Raw genomic sequence first — 25,433 nt, forward strand, 5'->3', positions numbered from 1 at the left:
AATCTTTTTTCACTTGGTATCTGTCGTGTATGTAAGTCACAGTGCCCACGGTGGAACTATAAAAAGGACCCTTTGACGAGGAGACGGTTCTGCATGTCTCCAGGACTTGGATCAGTTTCTTGTGGATCGGTTACAGCTATACTGAGTCAGCCATGCCATTTAGAGTTTTTCTTTTGTTCGTTTGTTTGCAGTAGTTACTCCCGCTGGGCAAACCATTTAATTGATTTTAACCACATAATCAAACTCTGTGCGACACTGGAACCAGACCACAAAGGATCAAGTTTGCCAAACAAACAGCACCTAGCATTTTTCTTCAATTACACATCAGTGAGCAACAAAAAGAGAGGCGGGGGATGCTGTCATTTTTCAAGGTCCTGTTGTCCTTAACGGCAGTTTACTCCAAGAACTAAAAGAAGAGGCTTTGTCAGCTTCAGCCTGCTTTTATTTTAAAAACACAGTTATGTGTCTTTGTAAGCAGGGTCAGGTTTTCATTGTTTTCTGTTTCGTCCACAGGAACCTGGGATATCAAAGGCGGGACCACTGAGGCAGATTCTTCAGGCAACTGAAGTCCTGTTAGAGGTGCTTTATTACCGACCCCGTTACCCTGAAAACCAGGTGTGAGGAGCGCCCCTCCTACACTTACCTCTAACCACAATGCCCATTGGCTTGAGAGAGGTGTTTCCTCCCACTATAGGATTTATTTTATTTTACGTGGGTTGAGGGGGGGGATTTTATTTTTCCTCCCTGTTTCTGTTGAACTTTTTTCCAAAGGGCCCTGGCTTTGCATCGCATTGCTTCACGACTGGCGCTCTGCTTCTGGTTTGGTAGATGTGGCCAGCAGCGAATTAAACTGAAATCAAGGCAGGCGTGGAGCAACAACGTCCTTCCTGGCTTATGTTTTTTTTTTCTTTCTTTTTTTCGTGACCAAGAAATGTGTTTACGTGGTGCTCTCCTTGCATGTTGAGTTCAGCCATATTATTTTATATGTACAATCATAAGTTGTTACAATCTTTTAACTTGAATTGTTTTATTTCGAAACTTCTTGAATCGCCTTTAGACGTTGATTAAGACTGAGTATTTATTCCGTGATGCTACTGCTATGAGAACTCCGACGCAACAAATCAACAAAATGAACAAACTGAAACATCTCGACCTTACTGTCTACTGAACTGGAGATTCTCTTATATGTTGCAAAAAATATATATATACTGAGGAATGTACTTGTGTGGACTTGTACTAACCTGTGAATAATGATGATGTTAAATGATAAATCGTATATGATTTTACAGAGGTTCTATTGTTGTGGTTTTAAAGTGGTTCTTAATAGGCTGTTGTGTGGCTTGTGTGGTCCGAGGCTATGCAGCCACGCTGCAAAAAGAAAAAAAAAACTTTACTGTGAGTCATTTCATCTGGCATTCAGCCCTGTGAAAAGATCCAACTGTGGGATTTTTAAAGTACGTTCTTTTGGTTATTATTGAGGTCTAAAATGTGGCTTATGTGGGAGTTAAATATTTCTTCCCACTGTGCAGTTTCAGTTGTTCTGTGAACCACTATGAGGCACAGTACCAGATGAAGTGACTCGATAAGAGCAGATATTTTTGGTAGCGTCTGGTAAATGCGTTTACAGAAGGAGGAAGCATCAAGGATGCACACAAACAAAACATTACAGCTACTCAGTGTGTTACTAATACTTTGCCATATTCATGATTGTATATGTAATATAAGAGTCAGTGGATATTTGACTTTGCCTTGTTGTGGTTAAAAGCTATTATTATTATTGTTATTAACATTACAAAATGTATATCTATTTTTTTGTATATCTTATTTTCCCAATGGTAACCTGTGAAGCTGTTCTGGCTTTGCTGCTTCCCCCTTTGACAAACTCTTTGGCCACCATGCATATAATCAAGCCAATTACTATTGTTATGTGTGTCCCCGCATGCATACTTAGCCTTCGCCTCACAGTGGATATTGCCTCATGAAAATGATTTTTTTCTTTAAATTTAAATATTTTTTTTTACGTGTTTGTTCAGACCAGCAACATTTGTGAATGTTACTTTTGTTTTAAACCAGGCTGGTTGGAGTTTAACTGAAAAGCAGGAGTTAGTTTAGCAAAAAAAAAAAAAAAAAAAAAAGACAAACCACTTACTTACATACCTACACCCTGCATATTGTAAATTTTGTCAAGCCGTGTATCAATAGTGTATTATTTGAGTACCTAAATTGTTGTTCTGCTGTTTGGAAATCCCTGAAATCGAAAATTGTTCCTTCACCATACTCCAGAAATTTGTTAACTCGTTTACTGTTTGTTTTTTTTCCTTCTTTTCCTACTAACCTAAAAGTGAAATACACGATCCAACAACACGAACATAAAAAAAATTAATAATAAATGTGAGGGAAATCTGTTTGTTTTGTTTGAAAAGAGAATGGCCAAATGTTGGAATATCAAGTTTTAAACCACCAAATACTCATATCAATTACAGCATAAAAAAGCCTATAATCATTTCAACCCACAAGTATTTCTGTGCAACTAGGAATTGCAGTAATATTCAAGCCGACTGGTCCTGTACATCCCTACTAGAGACAGTGGCAATGGATCCGATAATTGCTACTCAAACAGCACGTTCTTTGTTAAACAATCAAATCCGACTTTTGGCAGGATTTGACATCTTCCTTTTTACATCTTTTTTCAGAAGCAAAGCTAAATTTGTAAATAATAATAAAACATTCCTCTTGCCTAGCAAAAAAGTAAATTTCATAAAATGTCACAATTTTTGCTATCAGAATATAATAAAGAACATTCACTAGCTAACCTTTACCTAAGTTTTAATGTTACAGTACAAGCTAGCTATACTTTTTTTTTTTTTTTACACTCACATCTTCACATTTACTGGCCTGAACTACACCATGAGACATAGTTACTGCCAAGTGTTTGATTGTCAGAATGTAAGAAGTAAGAAAATTAAAACAAAATGAAATACTAGCTAGTTTTAGCTAATACTAGCTTTTCAAGCTAGCAATATGACGCAGTGGTTGTTAGATGTTTTTTCATAAGAAGCCTACATAATCTTAATTTATAACTAAACTGCTTTGAAAACTAGAAAAGGGACAAAAATGTACATTCACAATCTCACTTTGACTCAGGTCTGTTAAAATAAAGTTGTTTGTGCATCAGCTTTGCTTCATTTACACAGAAGTGCTCGGTTGTTGAGTTCGGACATCATTTTTCCACATTTATCAAACTAATCCTTTACCAGACAGAATAACTGTGAGGCGTTGTAGATGTAGGATTGTGCTACTGTATCCATAGTGTGCCAGCTTACGCTCTACACCTTAGAGGCTTTCGTGGTGTTGTGCCAAGTTTGTACTTTTGTGGGTTATGAGACATACAATAACGTGCGCGTGATTGAGCGATGGCGCTCACATGCACTTGAGATGCAGGAGTTGTTGTATGTCATATATTTCAAAGTTTACTGTATCTTGCCTTGCACTTTATCAAGAGGTTAACTTGATTGGGGGGTAATCACGTGTACGTGTGTGTGTGTACGCTAAGATTTCACGTGTTTACAGGGTTGTTGTTTTTTTAATCGATGAATGAAATCTTTATTTATGAAAAATGTATACGGACATAAGTGTTTCGATAAAGTGTGATATATGTAACCTATCACAAAAAAAATATGAATATATGGAGCTGTATACACAAATGTTTATTACATTCGTGGCGGTACAATTACTCCAACAGCAGCTCGACACCATTTGACACCAATGTTATTCGTGATTGTGTCATTTTACTATCACAGCGATGTCATCTAAACATCCTTAGCCCAATTGGTACGCTATCCCAAAGAAGAAGAAAAAAAAGAAAAAAGTAATACTAATTTCAAACCAAAGTTATTTAAAATGTAATCCAGTGTTATTTACAAACTACTAACACAAAGAAGTTGTTCAGCTTGTGTTGAGCCTTTTTTTGGGGGGGGGGGTTGAAATTTTTGTGTATAATTTTTGATTTGGTTTGTGTTGTGCTGAAAATTACTGCAAAGATGTTGGGGAACATAATATATGGAAGCCATTTTGGGACAAGTAATTGCTTATTTATTGCTCTTTTAATTAAATATCTCCTAGTTTTGTTTTTTCTTTTATAGGGTTTATTTTTTAAAAACTTTTCTGATGTCGCAAACTGAAACTCTTCCCAAGGAGTTACGTGAAGCTGAAAAGAAAGATGCTAGCAAAGGAACTTAAATGAATCCACAGATTACAAACACTGCCATGTTTGTGCAACAGTATTCCATAGATGACATTTGTGAACGCACCCCTGATTCTGAGCAGCCTATATATTGAGACAGTGCTGGAAGCCAGACTAGATGTTGCACGACCTTGTACGTTGCGAGGTGTTTTATTGTGTTATCATGTGCAGTTTGTAACAAAGACAAAGTCAGTGCAACCCTCTGGAGATTAAATGAATTATTGAAGTGTGAATCTTGTGTGTTGTTTTATTTAGTAACTGTGTGATTTGTGGTGCTCTTGCGCCTTCGAGTGTTTTTATTCCAGGTTGACAAAAGAGTCAAGGCCTCTGTGTGCTTTAATCAAAGTAGGTCACAACTAAAGGTAAAGACTTAAATAGTATTTTCACTATTGTCTACCCACTTAACTTTTAGGCACTGTCTCATTGCTTGATTTTTCTCTTTGATTTTTCTATGTATATTTTTACACTTGATAAATCACTTTGATGTCTGTGAATAGTTAAAATTATCTTTTAGTTTTTGGAGCAGATTCTTAATTTCTGTAGCATTTTTTTTTAATAGCATTTTTCTTACAATAACATGCTTCTGCAGCACAAAGGAGGGAGCTAATCGTAGCTTCTGAAGATTTATCCACTGCACATCTGGGACGTGAATCTCTCGTTTCACCACATCCCCAAGCTGCTCCATTTTATTAGGATCTGGATCTATGGAGGCCATATCTCAATCTAAGTGAACGTAGCTTTGTAAGGTGATGTGTTACCGTGCTGGAATAAGTTCCAGAAGTTTTGGTCATAAAGGAATCGGCATAGTCAACAAGACACAGGTAAGACTGTGTTGTTTAGGTAACATCCTCTAATAGTACACCAACACCACAGCAGCCTTATAGAAGCCGGGATGGAGTGATGCTTTCTTGTTGTAGTAAAACTGGGGACTCATCAGACGAGGCAACATTTTTCTTATACTGTCCAATTTTAGCAAGCCGGCGTGAAATGTAGTTTCAGTTTCCTGCTCTTAGGTGACAGAAGTAACTCCGACTTCTGGGACTTCTTCTCCAACAAACTCCCGCATCAAGGAGGCATTTTCACTCACAAAACTACCCCTGATATTTTCTCGCCTTGTTTACTAGCCACGCTTTCTCTAAACAATTAGCCCACATGCTGTATGTTCTTTGTTTGGCTGTAGTAAAGCTAGTCGGTGAGTAATACTGTGTAGGCTGCTCTCACAGATGTACAATAGGCTTATAATAATGAAAACAAAGTGTGGAAATACAATTTAAGTATGACTCATGAACTAAAGTCTGACCTAAACTGTTTTATTTACAGCACCAGTGGATTAGCTAATGATTCATTACAGGCTTTTGAAAAAAAATCATTAATCTTTCTGCTTAAAGCCCAGGGGACTTGTGATGGATATCAAGTCTTTATAACATTGATCCAGCTATTTATCTGTAATGAATGTAGCCAACAGTGGTGAAATGCTACCAGTCGGTACACATACAAAATGAAACAACACCCCCCACAAATGTAAAAGTAGAAACTGACATAGAAAACTTTATTTCTTCTATTGAAGGTACAGTTTTGTCTTTACATCACGTTCTCCGTATCGTGGTCATTTAAACACGTCTCATTGGGGTTTGTAGTGAGTAATTATTATTTCAGAAGTAAATATGTCCTATGTTATAAAAATCTCTTTTGATTTTCTATTTCTAAACCACAAAGAAATCTGACGTTTCTCACTCTAGCTCTGGCATGTCTTCATATCCTTCCTCTTCCTCCTGCCTCCTCTGCTCTTCTAGCTTCTTCCTCTCCTCCTCCGCCTTCATCCGCTCCTCCAATGCCCTCTTCATCTCCTCCTCCACCTCCTTCCTCTTTAACTTCTGCCTCTCCTCCTCCTCGTTCTTCTTTTGATTTTCGTCCTTCTCTGCCTTTTTATTCTTGGGCGTGTCATAGGCCCACTCCTCGTCCGAGTCACTGATGTCGTCATCATCGATGTCCCAGTCGGGCTGGTACGACTCGTTGGATTCGATGAACGGGTCGTCTGCGGGCTCGGGCTCAGGTTTGTAGTTCGGGTCCTCCAGTTTGCCCCAAGCCACTTGGTCGGCCTTGCGGAGGTTTATCTCCAGTTTAGATGGGACCATATTGACCGAGCTGTGCTTTACGTTGATCACCTGCAGGTAAGAGAAATTCAAACTTTGGATGGACAACATTCAAGCACAATCTAGTTTAAATGTGTTCATCAGAAACGTGTGAACTGATAACTAACTAACCACGGGATAAGCTAATGATTATGATCACTGTTATATTTTTAAGAAAATCTAGTTGCAACTGATTTACTTATTTCTAAACTTCAGATTATGTTTAGGTGTTCACAGCACTCCACTGCTGAAGAAAGGTCCATCCAGCGTAGTTAGTCGGACACAAAGTCTTTATCTACCTCTTTCTCTCCTAAATACTTTTTTCCAACCACAGCCAGCAAAACCTGCCAAACAAGAGTCGGGCGCTTTGTGTGCTCACCATCCTCAAACCTCAGTCCATTCACTGATCTTTGAACATGAGCTCAAATGTTCCAAGTGTAAGTGGGAAAGGCGATTCCCAGCAGACAGCAGATACTTACCCCCCAGAGGTGGAACTCTTTCTTGAAAATCTTATTGTTCTCAAACTGGATTTGACACGAGAGCTAAAGAGAGGACAGAAGACAGAGAAACGGTGTAGGTCTTATTACATAAATGGGTAAATATACAAATCTGTTAATGAAAAAAAATCTTGAGTTAGACCATGATTATTAGTAGGGGAGAGCGGGGTAAGTTGTCACACGGGTAAGTTGTCACACTGTTCATAACTCCAACACTAGAGGCTCTATCTCAAAAATGAAATAGCCACTTTGTGTGACTTCTTCTTCTATAGTCAACCTCCTGTTCACATGTGGTCAAGACTGCTCTAATCTGAGGTGAGCACATCTTTTTTATTTTTTTGACCTAAAAGGAAAAATAAATCACTTTAAATTTTCTTCAGTACAACTTTGTTAGGTATAGATGTTACAGATTATTATTTTACACAAAATAGAGGAGACATTAACGTGTCTTTTGATACTTCAGCTGATGTGCTATGTTGAGCTAACCCTGACATTTAGCCAAATTAGCATACATGTCAGTTTGGGGGAAGTTGTCTCATTAACTTTGGGGCAAGTCGTCACATGTGACAACTTGCCCCAGTACAAATAAATGCTCCAAAAAATTGATATTGTAATTCATTTGTATTTGTAATAAGGTTTTTGAAGAAAGGAAGGAGAGGCAGGAATTAAGGAAGGAAGGAAGAAAGTAAGATGGTTCGAAATTATCAACGAAAGACAGAGCGTGGCAGAACACCACCTGACATTATGTTAAAGGCAGTCAGGCAGGTAAAGATGCAGACCAAATCAATTAGAAGTACAGCAAAGGATTTTGACATAAATCACCGTACTCTAACTCGGTATTGTCAAAAGATTACCAGAGAAGAAATTGAAAGTCAGACAGCCATGCCAACAACAATGGTTGGTTATACAACGCCAAGGAAGATTTTTTCCCCTGATTTGGAAAAGCAGCTTGTTGAGTATATTACTAGGTCAGCTGACATTTATTTTGGTCTGTCACCAAGTGAGGTCAGAAAGCTTGCCTACCAGTTTGCTGTGGCACACGAACTGAAGTTTGTGCCTTTGTGGGCAGAAAAAGAAAAGGCCAGGAAAGAGTGGTTTACAGGCTTTTTAAAGCGGCATACAACATTGTCACTGAGAAAGCCAGAAGCAACTAGCCTTGCCAGGGCAAGTAGCTTCAACAGAGCGAATGTCAATGCTTTCTTTGACAACTTAGAGAAAGTGTTATGCAAATATGAGTTTGGACCAGGAGACATTTGGAATGTTGATGAACCTGGGGTCACCACTGTACATAAACCAGACAAAGCGTTGGCCAGACGTGGAGTCAAACAAGTAGGGTCACTGACCTCTGCTGAAAGGGGAACCCTTGTCACACTGGCCTGTGCTGTCTCAGCCATAGGGAATAGTTTACCTCCATACTTTATTTTCCCGCGTGTCCACTTCCGTGACCATTTCCTGATCAACGGGCCACCCGGCAGCAAAGGAGGGGCAAATTCCTCTGGATGGATGAAAGACACACACTTTGTTGAATTCCTGCAACATTTCAATGAACATACAAAGTGTTCAAAGGAGAAGCCCTGTTTACTCCTTTTGGACAACCACAAGTCTCATCTGTCCATTGATGGACTCAATTATGCCAAAGCAAATGGCATAATCATGCTGTCATTCCCACCCCACTGCTCACATCGGCTCCAACCATTAGACAGGTCTGTCTACGGGCCACTAAAGAGGCACATCAACAGCACGTGTGATGCCTGGATGAGGAACAACTCTGGGAAGACAATGTCTATTTATGACATTCCCTGGATTGTGGCAATTGCATATCCTCTGGCTGCAACCCCATTGAACATTCAGGCTGGTTTTAGGGTGGCTGGGATTCAACCTTACAACAGAAATGTATTTCTGGAAGCCGAGTTTGCACCATCCTACGTCACAGATCACCCTATTCCGGACCCTGCCCTGCCAGGCCCCAGCACTACCTCTGCACTGCCAGGCCCCAGCACTACCTCTGCACTGCCAGGCCCCAGCACCACCTCTGCACTGCCAGGCCCCAGCACCAACTCTGAACTGCCAAGCTCCAGCACCAACTCTGAACTGCCAAGCTCCAGCACCAACTCTGCACTGCCAAGCTCCAGCACCATCTGTATCACGAGCTCACCCTTACCCAGCACTGCAATTACTGACAGGGGACTACCAACTCCAGAGGACATCCGGCCATATCCAAAAGCTGGCCGCCGAAAACCATCCAGCAAAGGAAGAAAACGACGCAAATCAGCAATTCTAACCGACACGCCAGTGAAGCAGCAACTAGAAAAAGAAAAGAATAAGGCTGAATCTAGCAAAAAGCTGTTTCAAAAGAGAGGGACGCGAGGGGGGAAAACATCTGGACCTATGAAGAACAACGCAGCTAAAAGAAGAAAAATAATTCAAGAGTCATCATCAGATGATGAAGAGTGCTTCTGCCTTGTCTGTGTGGAGCCATTTTCAAACAGTCGTCCAAAAGAGACCTGGGTGCTTCTGCCTTGTCTGTGTGGAGCCATTTTCAAACAGTCGTCCAAAAGAGACCTGGGTAAAATGCGTAAAATGCAACAAATGGGCCCATGATGCTTGCACCTCAGGCCAGGCAATTTATGTGTGCCAGAATTGTGACTCTGAAGTTGAGTCTGATTAATCAGAAATAGGGCATCTGTTTTGTTCAGAGGATAAACATGTTAAGTAAAGCAAGTTATTTGCAGCATTCCATTCAGTTATGATGGATTTATGTGCAAGCCAGAGAACATTTGAGTTTAAAGTTCAAACTAAAGTTTTCTTTCTACTTAATGTTTTGATTAAAATGTGTATTGGATTGAAATAATTGTTTTTTTCCAAATTCTCTTGGCATAATTGTTCAAATTTCCAGTTTTGGTTTGAATTTAACAATTAAAATCAATAATCACAATTAAGTATTTGTGTTCTTATTTTAAGATAATCTAGTGTGACAACTTACCTGCCGATGGGGCAAATTGTCACAAGTGCACATTCTCCATTCAACAGTCTACAACTCCGTAATGAGATAAGATATGAAAATGTAATGAATACATCATATGTGCCCGAGACTTCCTTCTTTCATTTGGTGAAACATTTATTACGTTGTGATGTATGGTGCTCAGTAAGAGTTAGTCAGTGTGAAAAGTGTGACAACTTACCCCGCTCTCCCCTACTGGGTATAAAATTAAAATAGCACTTCTTAGTAAAATTAGTAAAAAGCTTGAAGACGCTTGGCTTGTCTGTCCTTTTCTATGGTTTCGACTTCCGTAATCAAAGGTAGAGTACAACCCTGTCCACATCTAACAGTTCAGTTATTGGACATCGCTTTTTTGCTCACAGTCGGTCAATGCAAGTTTACACTACTCTCCCGAGAACCCCTTCGTGGTCACTTTGGTCGCCTGAGAGAAGTTTATCGGTAATGGTTATTTCACCCTATGTCGCCACATGTCGCTGAGTTTCATTGACTTTCGATGCTCTCTGGTTGCTACGGTGTTGCTAATATTTTTGTTTTTTTATTTATTATTAGCAAAGTTAACTTCATGTATGCTCAGTATGACCTGAAACTGGCGATTGAGCTCATACAGTCACCAGGCTGCCACTGTGCAGCATACAAGAACCAATCAAATTTCTTTTGCTAACAATGAAGGACTTCAAGAAGTTGCAGCAATCAAGTTGTCATGGTGATGCTGAGGGTGGCTGCGTTCACTCGCAGACAGATTGGTGACAGTTTGCAGTGAATGTGAGTCAGTCTGTTAATGAGTGCAACTTTTCTATGACGCATCTCTTTGACCTACGGACGTTAAAGCGCTGATGTACAAAAGTAATTTAGTAAAACCTGTTACATAAATGCAGTCACTCTAATAAACAACATACACATTGCCATCTTATTGTGGTTGATAAATTATCTACATGTGCATCATAGACCCTCTTAAAAATCACTACAATCTCAGAAAGTGTTACAGGATTGTCATAAATGACTCATTTTTGGACCTCAACAGGAAGTTGAGCTAAATCTCATTAACACCTGTTACTGTGCTGAATCCTGATTTGTTAACAGTTAATTAAACCACAAATTATTAGAATAAGCTGCTTATTAATGAGGTTGTCTCATTGCAAAGTCATACTAGATCCAACCACATACGCTGTGCGTTGTCTGCTTCATTAAACTCACCACCGTCCGGTTGGCCTCTATGCTGGAAAACTCTGGGTTTGCGTTCTTGGCGTAAATGGTCACGACGACGCTGTTGCCAGTCTGATGCCAGTCATAGCGACACGCCACCTTCTTCTTGTCCTGCAAACACACACGTGAACCCACACACACCGGTGAGCTGCACAGCCAGACTGCTGCGAGACCGAGGAGCGACTCGAAGGCTGATAATCATAGTTATCAAATCTAAATCAAAACATCCCAATGAAAGAGAGAAACCGTTTTATTCCTGCCCTGGTTTGAGTGTTTGGATTGCTTTAGCGCTCTTCAAGGACATTTGAATTTGTGGTAAACATGATTTGTTTGACTTGAAGTTTGACTTGTTTTTTGTCTGCACTCATAGATAAATCTTCCCACTCAAGTCTTTGTTTTATAGTGATCAAAAGGACGAACAAGTGAACCGTGCACGCAAAAATAGGTCACTTTAAAGCTTTTTTTGATGTTGTTGTCAGCCCTTGAGATCTGTTTTCCTTTTTCTCTGCAAACTTTGATCCGATCCCCGGTGTCCCACCAGCAGTTTCTCTAGTACATTCTCCAGGTGGTGCATGTACCTGCTTTGGGACCCAGCGGTGTTTCCCCATGGTGCAGCCCTTCTGGTCCAGGAAGGCGTTGAAGTCTGTTGTCTTGATGCAGCAGCAACTCCAGTACTTGTACCTAAACAACAACAAAAAAAGAAAATACAAAGAAATGGTCACAGTTTGTAAGAAACAAGCCGTGTCATCCTGGAGACAACAACAACCCTACGTGATCCCCATGAAATGAGACTAATTCAGGTTTTGTTAGGAAGCTGCCCAGCAGTAGGAAGCCCAGCGTTACACTTAATGTGATTTAAAACCAGCGCTTGCAGTTTATTTACTCTTAAAGTCTGTTTGTAATGTTGCAGATTTGCTTTAATTACCAATCTTTAATTAACTCTCTTATCTCGACGTGTTTATGTTTCTTGCTTTGCGTGCACGGCCTTCAGTTTTGTTTTGTTTGCGTCCCTCCTTTGTAGAAGTCAGCTAATTGTTGTTTTTGATACGAGCTATGCAAATAAAGAATGTAATTACGGTTTTGTTACAGTGGATTAGACTTGTTTTTGTTAAAAAAGAAAAAAAATCTCCAGTAAACAAGTGGCAGGGTAGAGTTTTTGTTCTTACCCCTCGTGGAAGACGGGAGCTCCAGGATGGTGGGTGCAGACCTCCATGTCGGTCTGTGGTCCTTGGTAGACCTAAACACAGAAACATAGCACACAATGCAAAGACCATCGGATCAGTTATGGGGACGTTTGATAATATTAAAGATTTAGGCATAAAAGATTAAGTTTTTCTTCCATTTTTAACAGGGCGATGTCATATTTTCTGTCCAATAAGCGGCGTTCAGCCATATTTAATTGTAAAGGCAAAGACCTTGAAGGGTGAAGTGAAAGGATAGCTCCCTTTTATGTCAGCACTGTTTGTTAAATATAAAGCAATTAAAGTTAAGGTCATCAGTTCGTTCGTGAATCATAGTACCTTCATAAATAAACATCAATCCTATCCTCAGTCCTTTGATGGGAAGAACTTCAGGAACAGAGTTCATTTCATCGACAACCTTTTTTGTTTTTGGAGGAAAACAGTATAGTGATACAAACAACAAAACGGTGACTAAATAAAAATGAGTACACAAGGAAATCTTCATCTGCCTTATGACAATCAAAGTAGGCGAGTAGTAGCTTCGATTTCTGTCCTTTCAGTGACGTTGTTGGCTCGATTTCATTCAAGACTGGTCTGTTGGTCCTCCTAAATTTATAAACTCAGTCTTCTCACCACATCTCAAAAATACTGATGATTTAGTGACTGCGCTGTTTTCTAATAGTTCAACTATAGGTGACCATGAAGGAAATCAAACTGTACGTAAGCCTTCTTTTCTTGTCCTTAGATTTCTAAGATATTATCCGATGATTTCATCGTTGCCTTGATGTGGCTCATACGTTTTATTGATCCTAGCAGGTTAAACTTCATGATCATTTCTATATCATTGCCTTCTATGTCGAAGGTGGCACCAGTGTAGTTTTTAGTTCAGGACTTATTTAAATTAACACTTATTAAATATTAATTAAGGTTCGATCATGTGATCAAACTGAATTACAAATGTGGATTGCACAACACTGGATAGTATATTTCTTCATTTCCATTTAATACTTGTACAGCTGCTGTTATTGTGTATATATATTTATATTTCTTATACATTCTTATATATTTCTATACTGTGTATTTGTGTATTTTGTTGTACAGTTATTTTATTTTCAACTTTAATTTATATATTTTATTTTATTCCTTCCTATTTAAATTTACCCTTTTTAATTTTCAGATTTATTTCCTCTCATTCATAGCCTTTTCTTTTTTCTTTAGGTCACGAGCAGTTGTGTAAGCATTTCACTGCATATCGTACTGTGTATGACTGTGTACGTGACAAATAAAATTTGAATGGGTTTAAAATCCAAAAATAATTTGAAAGTAAAACTAAAGACTTAAAAAAAAAAATCACCTGTGAACATGAAAGCTTGGTGTGGTTTGTGAACTGTGATGTTTTACTGTATTTAAGAGGGTTAAAGGTCAAAATGATGTGAAAACACAGAAGCGATGTGTGTCACCACTCAATTCTCAGTTTCTCCACTCACTGCCTCCATCTTTGGTGACTGATAGTGATGTTGCACTCTCAACCCCTGGGTAAACACTTTTGATCACAAGTCAAGTGGTGGAAGGTAACCAGTCTCCAAACACTTGCAATCACGCTCAGAGAGACTGGTTAAGGTTTACGAATAACTACCATCCAATTTATAAATGCAGACAGATCACCAGCATGTTGCCATCAGTCTGAGTGGTCTTTCTGCAGTAGGTGACTGGATTCAGCTGGCTGCCAACTGGTTATATTCCAGTTTACGGTCAAGACTGCCAAGCACCGATGTCATCTGGCAGTTAAATCTCCATCCTGCTGCAGCTATTTACAAATTTGTGTTTCAGATCTGTGAGGTTCTGTCCACACTCTGGATTCAAGTATGAATTTCTGTGTATGCAGATGGCAACAAATTAGCCATTTTCACTCATTTATCACAGTTAATTGCCTGATTATCACAAACAGGTTGCATGTAATTGCCAACCTGATAACTGATTACAGACCGACTCCGTCTTATTGCACTTTTATCATCGTCTTGACGCACAATTATTTTCAAGCAGAGTATTTATAGTTTTGTGCTCAGGAGTACAGTAGCAATCCCATATATCCTTATATTTTTATGCTGCAAAAAGAAAAGAAAACATTAAAGTAGGTAGAAGCCTTGCATTCACTAGTCCATTAAAAACGAAAAAGCAATCACTGGGCAAACAGCGCCCCCGATACCTGTAGCATACTGTAGTTATAAGGAAGCAGCATTTTTCATAGAGTTCTAGTAAATATGAAAAGTCAGTCAACTGTTTGGAGGCTTTACTTTTGTGTGTTTTCTCTACATTTGAGGAAACAAAGCTGCTACAGTTAGTACCAGCTGATATGTGTTGTTGCCTGCTTTGTGCACTAGATGGCGCCCTTAATAAACTTTACAGAGGCTGAAGCAGAGGCTTGATGGCCTGAACTCAAACGAAAGCGCATCAGTGAGGCTGCGTTACTGCCTGGGTGCATCTGAGGGGGCCGGGTCAAGTTATTACAAAGCTCCAACGCCGCTCCACTATGTTGTGTAATAAATGGTTAAGAAAACTGCCACATGTGTGTATTATGATGACTACTTTAGTGTGTCTTTTAAAAGTTGTTAAGTCTCAGCTTTAAGTAGTAAGTAAGTAAAATTTATTTATATAGCGCTTTTCACAGATGAAAATCACAAAGTGCTTTACAACACAGGAAATGGGAATATAAAAACAATATAACAGTAAATAAAACAATGTAAAACAATAAAACTATAAAAACAGCATAAGAAGAAATTAATCAAATGCTTTTCTAAATAAAAATGTCTTCAGCTGTTTCTTAAAAGAATCAGTGGAGTCCGTGCAGCGAAGAGACAGTGGGAGAGAATTCCACAACCGTGGTGCCACAGTCTGAAAGGACTGATGAGCTCAGATTCAGGCATTAAATCACACAAATGACAAAAAGACACTCACTGTTTTGCATCCTGCGTTTTTGCAGCGGGTCCCGCAAATAACAGCCTGACTCTCTGTTGGAAAAAACAAAAACAGAGATAAGACACTAACAAGTCCAAGTTTTATTCTAACAGAGCAGTGAGAGTGCACGCAGCTTTGATGTATTGATTTGTGCTGTACTGCGATCACATTATTCTCAGTGTGCAGACATTTTTTCCCCTCTTTTTCAGAAACGTGCGATAAAACTGGAAGTGTGCAGCACATACTTAGAAAAAAACTACACTTGTCATTTGACGTGAAGCTTACACAGCTGCTGCTGAGGTGGTGGAGGGCGGTGAGAGACTGCATTCCTGATATTTTTTCACTGTATCACTCTGATCTGGAGTAAGAGTGAGACACGTGCACTCCTGAATCCACGATAAACCCGCCTTACCGGCTCATTCTGACTTTAATTGAATCTGAAAAGTTTACTTTTCCCTAAATGAGAAACACCTGCTAGTGTAGCATCAATATTTCAAACTGTTTCCAATACACGTCGACTCGTCTTTCACAGATATCGATTTGACTGCGGCGCCTCGCTTACTTTGCCTCGTTTAAAGATTTACGCACCCGATTTCAGAAAAGTCTCAATGCAGAGCTGATTGTTTTGAAGAAAGTTTATTTAAGTGACTTTGAGGTTTTTCCCACACTAACATCTCTAGAGTTTAGAGAGAATGATGTGAAAGAGAAAATCCAGGGAAAAGCAATTCACAGGGAGAAAATGTCTTGTTGACACCTGAGCAGAAAGATCAGTCGACTCAAATAACCACTCGTCACAAGCAAACTATGCAGAAGAGCATCTCTGAACGCACAACACGCTGAACCTCGAAGCAGAAGACCACGCCAACTATCTGCTGCTGTCAAGTTAATATGGACCGAAGTCTCTGAGAAGTTTCCAGCAGCTCGTCGAATCTGTTCCAGGAAGAGTTAAAGAAGCTGTGAAGGCAACCCAGCGATAACGAGGTGTACATTTAAGTACTGAGCTCAGAAAACAGGTCAGACTTCAGACTGCTTATGGGTCTGTATCACATCAGTCAGCACGGACATCCCTAACATAGCTTCAGAAGCCCCGCCCACCTCCCCGTTCAACCCTTCTGTTTGTGAAGGAGGTTGGCTCAAAGCAGGAAGCACAGGGATTATTTTGAACTGTGAATCATGCAAAGCTGCTCTATCAGAGTTCAAAAAGTTAAAGTTTCATTTCTCTGTACCACCCCTGAAGAAACAACACTGTAAACCAGGGGTGGGGAACTCCAGGCCTCAAGGGCCGGTGTGACTCGGACCCGGCCTTTTCTGTCTACGTGGGCCCTTCAAAGACCGGCCCACGCAGCGCTAGCTCAGTAGGTAGAGTTGTTGCCGCATGATCGGAAGGTCGGTGGTTCAAATCCACTGAACAGCTACCCTGAGGTACCCCTGAGCAAGGTACCATCCCTACACACTGCTCCCTTCAAGACATGTTGAGGAGGTAATGTAGCCTAAATCAATTGTGTTGGATGAAGGACACATCTAAAACCTGCAGGACACCGGCCTGTGAGGCCTGGAGTTGCCCACCCCTGGAGTAAACGTTTGTTGTGATTCTTTTAAACGGTGAGCGTTTGTGTACCTTTCTTCTCGTTCTCTCCTCTCTTGCTGATGTCCAGTTTCTCCAGCGCCTGAGCCAGCGACGCCGACACCTTCTGGGGAAGTTTGGTCATGGGCTCGTCTGAACTGTGCACGCGCAGAGAAATGAACACACACACACACACACGTTACAACAGAGAAATGAACACACACATACACAAGCATGAGCAGACTGACACACAAGAGTTACGCAGTGAATAATTTATTCCAGCCGTAACCTCACGGTGACCCCCGTGACCTCCCCCCCCATGACTTCGCTGCACAGATAAAGCAAACAGGGACAAACACACAACGTGACAAACTCCAGCGATCACACGCGCATCAGAAAAAGGTGGATGCTGATATAAATGAGAGCTGACTGCAGATCTCAAACACACACCTGGGTCTCTCCTTCTGCAGCATCTCTGCAGATTTGGGGCCCTGATAGATTATCTCTCGGCCTTCGGCGTGTTTAATCTCGCCCTTATCCGACGACACCTCGGGCCTCAGAGGCTCCTGGGGTTTCACGTCGCTGTGGCGCCCGCGGGTACAGCCCTGCGTTCAAAACCACACGGGTCACTTCAGTCATGCTCAGGTAACGAAGCTCTGGATGAGATTCCAGATCCCACATACCTGATGAAACCTTTCACGCTCCTGTGACAGCTTCAGTTTTTCAGTTCTTATTAGTTTGTTGCTTTGTTAAATACAAGTCATTTAAGCTCACACCAGTGACTCCAACCTCGCTCATCTTGACAGAAAAACATCAAACATGCATTTTATGTGATAGGATAGACTGTATATTTATTTAATAGTTATTTTCCAGCTTTTTAGTTATGAAATCTCAAACCAAGCCCTCACCAGAATCTTGATTTCAGGTTAGTAAGTGGAAATTTCAGGATCCCCACTTCATAATTTCATGATAATAACCTGAAATTTTAACTTCTGCTAACGTCTTGTTCACTGGCAGAAACTTCCCAACTTAACTAACTTAACACATTATTCGTCATTTTAGACTCATAATCTGGTTACCTTTTAAAATAATCCAGTAGATTTTCAAAATGTACTTTTTTGCTCTTACAGTGCAGAACTGATGATACTGATACAGAGTGTGTAAGTATTTGGTAACAGCTGAAAGAAGGTACACAATATTTTTGTACTCACGTTTTTGTTTTCATTGATTGTTTCTGTCACAAAAATGTAAAAGATTCAGGTAATTAACCAAACTAACTTGAAATTTTGAGATAAGTCGATATTTTGAGATGATAACCTGAAATTGTAACTTGCGGAGCGCAAAACTTTGAGGGGCAGACACGAGCTCCCATACGTTAAAGACCAATTAAATATATTGTGTACATGCAACTATTACCAGCAAATAAAAGTTCAGCCTTCGCTCCGTCTGGAAGAATTATTTGTGTATTTATTTTATGTATTTACCTTTTTCAGTGGCTAAATCAACCTCCCATATTGGTTTTTACATCTTTGTGTACGCTCTTCATCTTTAAATGCCATCTGCATGTCCTGGGCTGAAGATGAAACATCCTGATAACTGGGCAGCAAATTTTCAACATAAAACAAACATAGATTTCCCGCTAATTAAGCCCTCAGTCATCATTCAGAGCTAACCTCTCCGTCCTGCATGATTAAGCTCATTTTAATGGTTGAAAAAGTATCATACTTCATTACAACACTGGGGTTTTAGTTGGTTTAAAATAAATGTTGGAAATGCCCGACACTAACTCTCATTAGGTTTCACTCCACTGCTTTTGCTGCCACCTGATTAAACATTCATCAAAAGAGCTCCATGTTTTCTCCTAATTTATTCCCTGTTTTTTTGGTAATTTCACCATGACAAACACTTCTGGAGCGTGGACCCTGAGCTTGTGTTACCTTGATGGAGAGAAACTCAGAGAAGTCTGTCGTCCTTTTCCTACAGCAGGACCAGCCCTGGAGACACAAACAAGCAAACATGTGATTAGCGTTGAGTTTTATTCTCCCACTCGAGTCAGACTCTAAGAGGAGAGTTTACCTTCAGTGCATCGTGGAAGACGGGGGCTCCCGGGTGGAAGAGGCAGGAATCTTTTAGAGTGGAGATAAAGACAACATGAGTCTGCATATAGACACTCACTGAGATCCCAGCTGCTCACAGGGTCACTGCAGTGTGGAGGTGCCGTGTGTCCCTTATAAGGAAGGAAGATGGCCGTCTCTCTCACACGGACACAACTTCTACTTGATGTCACGCAAACCAGCGCGTGATCAGTCAATCTGTCACGATCACAGGTTCACACACTGTTCATGTTTAGTGCACACAATCAGAATTTGAATCGAGTCCCAAAACATTACATTAAAGTAAAACTATTCATGAGTGCTCCCTTTCAAAATAAAAAGTGCAGAGCTCCTTTTAAAGGTGGCTGAAAATTTAGACGTCATCATCATCATGAAGGAAATTCTGTTTCTTCGGACAACCTACAAGTGTCATCTCACACCCAGTTTTCTTCCACTTCAGCTCCAGGTCTTTGATAACAGGATGACTCAGAGTCGCTGTAACAGGTTTAAAGTAAAGGAGCAGACACATGCAGGAGGATCTTACCATCCTTGTTCTTGTCGGGGTCAAACTTCTGCCCACAGCCTTTGTTGTAGCACAGCAGAGCCATGTTGGCCTCGTGGACTGCGATGTCTTCTTCTTCACTGTACAGTCTGCACTCGTTCGCTTGCGTTTAGATATGTTCCTTCACACCGGCCGTGTCTCCAGGTCTTAATGCCTCGGTCGGGTCTCCAGAAGTTTCTCCAGCCAGGCAGAAAGGAGAGATCCAGAAGGAGTCGTCGCCTTGTGGAGAAGTGAGAGATAGAGAGGGGGGGTCTCCGTCTCTCTCTGGTTCAGGCCTGGCTGAATGAAAGATAAAAATAGCAGCTCACCTCCCTCCTACCCCCACGCCCCTCTCGCAATTTACAGCTGTCAAAACTTATCTGGGGGTGGGGGCTGACATTCCTCCCGGTGAGTGTCGGCTGTCACAAACAGGCCTGCCGCGGCCCGGCAGCAGCCACAATAGGACTGACAACTCCTGGATTTCCTGTCACTCTGTGCGCTGGATCCACTGCAGAGACGGCAAACCAGTGCTCGAGACGCTGAGAGACATTTTAATTCCACCCTGTGCTGAAACTTCCTCAGCGCTTTTAAGGTGATTGTGTTCCACGTGTGACACTCAGTGAACGTTAATAACTGGTCTTCAGGGAAGATTGTCCACAACACTTTGGAGCCCGCCTAGTTCAGGGACCCCTAAACTCATGTGACACGAAGCCATAGGAAGGGAATACTTAATCCCAGTGTGTCCCAGCACCATGCCACTTCTTTTGTGTATATTTGTACCTCCACAAGACTACAAGACCAAAGCACAGCGATTTAGGCGAACTTATAGTGGGCTTTCATTCGTACAACATTTTGAAACTGGGTTGTTTTTTTTTTTTTAACGTGCTAAAGATATCAAGAGATGCCATCATGAATGGAAGTGCAGAGGATTTACAACAAAGTGCAAACCACTGGTTACACTCAGGAACAGGAAGTCCAGACAGATGAAACAAACTTGTTTCCAGTGCGCCACATCACCCGTCAAACATGGTGGAGGTGTTGTTATGGCATTGGCACATATGCGAGCCAGTAAAAGCAGGTCTTGAGTACTCAGTGACGACGTGACTGCTGACAGAAGCAGCAGGGATGAAGTCTCTGCACACCTCACTCAAGCAACTCATGAGTTTCTCAAGATAAAGAAAGAAAACTACTCCAAATGAGTCACCTGCTCTCCAACCAACAGAGCAGCTTTTTAGTTACTAACCACAGGCGGAGAGACCCACAACCAACCAGCAGTTAAAGGTCTGTTAGATCATCTCAGTGCAGGAAATGCAGCATCTGTCGATGTTCCCGAGTTTTAGAGTTCGGGCTGTGATTGATTGCAAAAGCTTTTCATCCAACTATTAAAAACAATCCTTGTGTTTAAAATGTTTGTTTGTACAATGACTTGAATTAAAGTCGGCACTTCAATCACATCCCGACTACAACAAACTGTCCTGATACTTATGGACCTAACTGCATCCGTGTGGCAGCACAGCCTGCTCTCACATCTCCCTGACAGGACAGTTAATTCAGCTCAGGCTAACACTGTGCAGAAAGGCATTTATTTATATGCCGGCCTTTTGTAGTTTGCTCCTAAAATATCTTTCATCCCGAGCACACTGAGACAAACTGCCAGCGACTGCAGGCGACAATAAATTATTCACTCGAGACAAAACACTGCTGTTTGTCAGGCACAGGACTTTTTAAGTGATTTATTTCCTACAAAGAATCAGGAATAAGAAAAAACAAAAAACCCTGAAATATGACCCAGTGTATCAGCGGCAGCATCAGCGAGCAGCCCTCGATGTGATTGTGGAACAAATGTGTACAAACGCTTTCATTATTCAGGGCTCAGCGGGAGTCGGGAGGTGGGAACACGTTTCCAAATCCCTCGCTGTGGGAGCGCTGATATCATGGCAGACAATGGCGGAGCAAATCAGAGGCGTTTCACGCCAACGTGTAGCAACAAGAAGAGATTAGAGGTATAGACTGTAATCAGACGTAAACAAAAAAAACAACAACTATAGGAACTGGAGAGGAGCAGAGGCTGGAGGTTTCCCACGGTGTGGGGATCTTTTGAGGCTTTACTCAAGTTTGTTTGCATCTTTTCAGTGAGCTTTAAGCATAAACGTAGATTTACCAGAATAATGAAGGCGTTTATTGTCGTAAATGACATTTATACGGTGTGGTAAATGTTTTCTCAGAGGAGTTGGGTACATAATAAAAGAATGCTGAGGAGGCAATGTGAACTAAAGGGAAGAGTTTAAACGAATGCATTGCAGATACGCAGTGACGCGAGGATGCTGCAGGCTGAAAACAGAAGGTTTAACTGCATTGTGGCTGGTTAGCAGGATTCAGCGGTGTAGAACAAAGAAGAGGATAAACATCTTTTAAAGGTGATCATGTGGCTCAAACTAACAGTTCATTTACTGACACTTAATAAACCCACTCTGACGTCCCCCAGCGTTTATAGGCTACTGTGTTTTTTTACCCATCTCATACTTGAAGGGAAACACTGGGTTTTCTGCACAGGGTGCTGGTACAGTTATCCAGACAGCAGGCCATACTGACCACAAACACATGAAAAGGGCAACAAACATGATTGAGTGACTGTTAGCAGCAGGAATGCAGTTTAATCATGTATAAGTTTAAGACTTAATTCAGTTTAAATGTGACACGGTTTAACCTGTGCATAACTACAGACACTGTAAGCATGTTTATTTCTGCTGTAATTTACTCACTTTTGGAGTAAACCTGACCCGGTGGAGGAATAATAACCACATGTTCACAAAGTTTGTCTGTTTCCCTCCCTTATCTCTTCAAGATGATCCCAAACCGCTGCAGTAATGATGAGGTCCGGGCACTGGGGAGGCCAATCCATGACTGATAGTGTTCCACTTTGTGTTTTTACTGCACTGCCAGTGTCTTTGGGATCATTGTCATGCTGAAAAATAAAGGCAATCAAATGATTTCCAGATAGTGGACATTTTTATGGTCGATCAAAATCTGATGGTACTTTTAAGTATTCTTCACAGCCACCTGCACACCATGCAGCTAACAGCTGTTTGGAAATCACTTTGTTGGTGCAGAAATACTGTTTTATGTGTGTCAGATTGTGCTGTCTTTGACATTTTTATAGATTTAACTGAAGACATTGGGACAAATGATGCATTCTTATGACAGGGTGCTTTTAACAAATGTGTTATTTGCCAAGTCGTGTCATGTGCAGACAAAACACTGCTTCATCTCTTGAGTTGTGCATGTTTTCTGTGCACACAACTCAAGCGTGCAAATGAGGGCTGGCTCAGGACTTTTACACAGTACAGAAAATGTACATTTTATCAGTGACGTGTAGCATATTTTGCACTGCATCTGTGCCAAAAAATTATTCGCAGTTAATTTGGATAATACATTTAATGTGACAGGATCTGATCTTATATCCACATCCCCTGATTTAAAGCCCTCAGATGTGGTGAGTGCACAGTAACTCTCCTGCATCAGCAACGAATGTTGACGGTTCAAGCCTGCAGCTGGAGGCAGATGTAAGATTTTAATGCGTGCCTTTGATTAACGTCAAACAGTCCATTTTCTTCAAATAAACACGCTCAAAAAGCGACCGCCGAATCTGCCAGTCTCGATCAAATTTAAGAAGATCGCTGCTGGTAGAAAAACTGCTGAAATATTTTGTGGACTGTTTAAAAATCTCACTTAAAAAAAAAAGAAAAAAAAGTTGCGCAATTAAGAAAACACATTCTCAAGCCCTCGGGGTGGCGCAATTAAAAATCAGAAGCTGAGCCGTTTGACACTCTGAGACCTTGAATGGTGAATATTTTCAGAGTTTATAGACTTTCCGACTGTTTGAGTTAAAAGATCACAAAAACACTCGCTTAGGAATGAAAATGACTTTTTATTTCTTTCAAAAAAAAAAAAAAAAAATAGAGAGAGAAAACAAGTCCCTAGAATAAACAAATATACTGCTGTAAAATAAAAGCCTGTGATTTTTTTTGTTTTTGTCAACTGTAACATCTGTTTGCCTTTCCATGCTTGATACAATCCATATATTTCTGCTTTAAATAAATAGAAAACATGTACAAAGAAAGAGATGGGGGGGAGGAGACAGAAGAGGAATCAGAGATTAAAAGCTGTACTCTGCTCCGAAAAACATTTGGCATCATTGTGAAACTCATGGCTGATCCTGAAGTACGGGGCAGGTCTGCAGCCCTCCAAAGATTTCTGCATCGTCTGTCTGTTCAGCCTGCCCCCACCGAGTAGCAATCATACCTATATACTGCTGTAAGAACGCTAATATCTTTCAAGTTCAGAAAAATAAAGAGTAAATGAAAATAATGCAGATTATGAGTATGTCTTTAAGCTGTGTTGTGAGTGTGAAGGTGTGCATTTCTCTATATACAGTATAGTGAGGCAGCAATCCGAGGGTTCTTACCAAAAAACAGATGTAGAAAAAACAGAACGTGCACAAGAGATCATCGACTCGACACACCGACTCACCGACACAAAAATGGGGGGGATTTACCATCGAACAGCCTCTCTCTTTTTGCTCGTCTTCCTTTTCTTGGGGGGATGGCGGCAGGGGGGTTGACTCTGCTGCGACCCACAGGGGAGGCCGCAAACCAAGCAACTAATGTGAGATCTCTGGGACAAGTTCAACCGGGTGGTTACAGCGGCCAAACATCTGTCAGTCCAGACAAAGCGATGAACCTGCCCTTGCGCTCAGATAATCCATCCGTCCCTTCGCGGTGTCGGGGCCGTTTAAAGCAGCAACAACAACAACAACAGGAGGGAATTTATCATGAGCACCACCGCTGCGACTGTCATATCATGCTTTCTTAAAAAATCCTTTGCAAGGGTGGGGGGGGGACAAGAAACACCAACAACACAACCATGCACTCCCCGAGAAAAAGAGAGATGGCTCGCCAGAGAGGAGTCTGCTCGCTCAACGCCTCAGCAGACGTTTTAATATGACATCAAGGTTTATCCATGTATCCTCCTCCACTTAGATTCATGCTACAACAATGCAGACAGGCGGCAGCAGCTTTTTTTTTTTTTCTTTCTTTTTTTAAAGTTGAAAGAAACTTTGCAACGTGGCCACGAGGTTCCCCAGGACTGATCCCAGCAGGCTAACAGCAGAAAACAGCGGTCGAGGCGGGAAAGTCTCAGCTGTAAATGTGAGAAAGAGTCTGAATTTGAGGGAAGGTGAAGCACTGAATAAGGCCCGCATGCTTGGCCACACCTTATGTGATAAAGCCGTAAAAACTATTGGCAAGTTGCACTGACGCTAAAGGTAACGAGCCAGCAACGGAAAAACCACCGCGGCCATTTTTTCTGAACCCACTCAATCTTTCGACATCGGAACATTTTAAAACCAGTCGAATAACCTGATCCCAACTGGCAGCAGTAGGTTCCACTCAGAGAAAGTAGAACAAAAATAACAAAAGAAACGCAAAGACTGCAAAGATTACATTAAAGCAAACAGTTAACCTGATTTCACCTCCACGTCCTGGCTCTCATTTTACCCTTCTTCATTTCAAAGCCTAATGAGACTATTACAAACTTGTTATCAATCATCAGATCTGCAGTTAGACCTCATGTGATTTATTACTTTATCATCCAGGGCTATGACGACCTGATCCTGGATCAGTGCCAAGCAAATAAAGCAGCTTTTATTTGTGAAGTGTCAATTTATCACATAAGATTAGAGACAGTAAGGCAGCTGTCCTAGAATATAAAAAAGGTCTCATATTGGTGCCAAAAAAAGGACACATCCATTAACAAAATACTTTTCTTTTTAAAGCTGGGACTCAAAAACACAGGTGGCCCAGAGGAGGGGACGTTTTGAAGATTGAGAAGATCCAAAGAGTCCATATTTAGGACACAGGGAGCATCAGGAACATCCAATCACAGAATTTATCGACTATTTAAGAACTCCAGGTCCAGCTGCTACTGTTCGCGGGCTTAGAGTGCAGCCAAGATATCTGGATGAA

The 25,433-nt window shown here is 41.0% G+C and overlaps 2 protein-coding genes across 5 annotated transcripts in view; one reads left to right on the forward strand and one right to left on the reverse strand.

The window, feature by feature from the left end:
• The window catches only part of si:dkey-172j4.3 (diacylglycerol kinase delta), a 93,630-nt gene extending 89,154 nt beyond the window's left edge, over window positions 1–4,476 (forward strand). For all 4 annotated transcript variants that reach the window (XM_042228346.1, XM_042228348.1, XM_042228347.1 and 1 more), the window contains one exon: window positions 514–4,476. In XM_042228346.1, coding sequence (XP_042084280.1) covers window positions 514–566 — 53 coding nt within the window. In that variant the 3' untranslated portion in view covers window positions 567–4,476. The remainder of the gene's footprint in view (window positions 1–513) is intronic.
• zgc:92429 (uncharacterized protein LOC445063 homolog) lies at window positions 3,951–23,545 on the reverse strand. Its single transcript, XM_005941932.2, has 11 exons — window positions 19,414–23,545; window positions 18,853–18,902; window positions 18,714–18,770; window positions 17,227–17,381; window positions 16,831–16,934; window positions 15,213–15,265; window positions 12,243–12,313; window positions 11,655–11,757; window positions 11,068–11,187; window positions 6,855–6,917; window positions 3,951–6,408 (listed from the first exon to the last, which is right to left on the reverse strand). The coding sequence occupies exons 1-11, from the start codon at window positions 19,475–19,477 to the stop codon at window positions 5,974–5,976; spliced, it is 1,275 nt and encodes a 424-aa protein (XP_005941994.1). The 5' UTR covers window positions 19,478–23,545; the 3' UTR covers window positions 3,951–5,973.
• Window positions 23,546–25,433: the final 1,888 nt, after the last annotated feature.

Source organism: Haplochromis burtoni, unplaced genomic scaffold (genome assembly GCF_018398535.1).
Source record: "Haplochromis burtoni strain Fernald_Lab_line unplaced genomic scaffold, NCSU_Asbu1 Contig_319, whole genome shotgun sequence".
NCBI classification, from domain to species: domain Eukaryota; kingdom Metazoa; phylum Chordata; class Actinopteri; order Cichliformes; family Cichlidae; genus Haplochromis; species Haplochromis burtoni.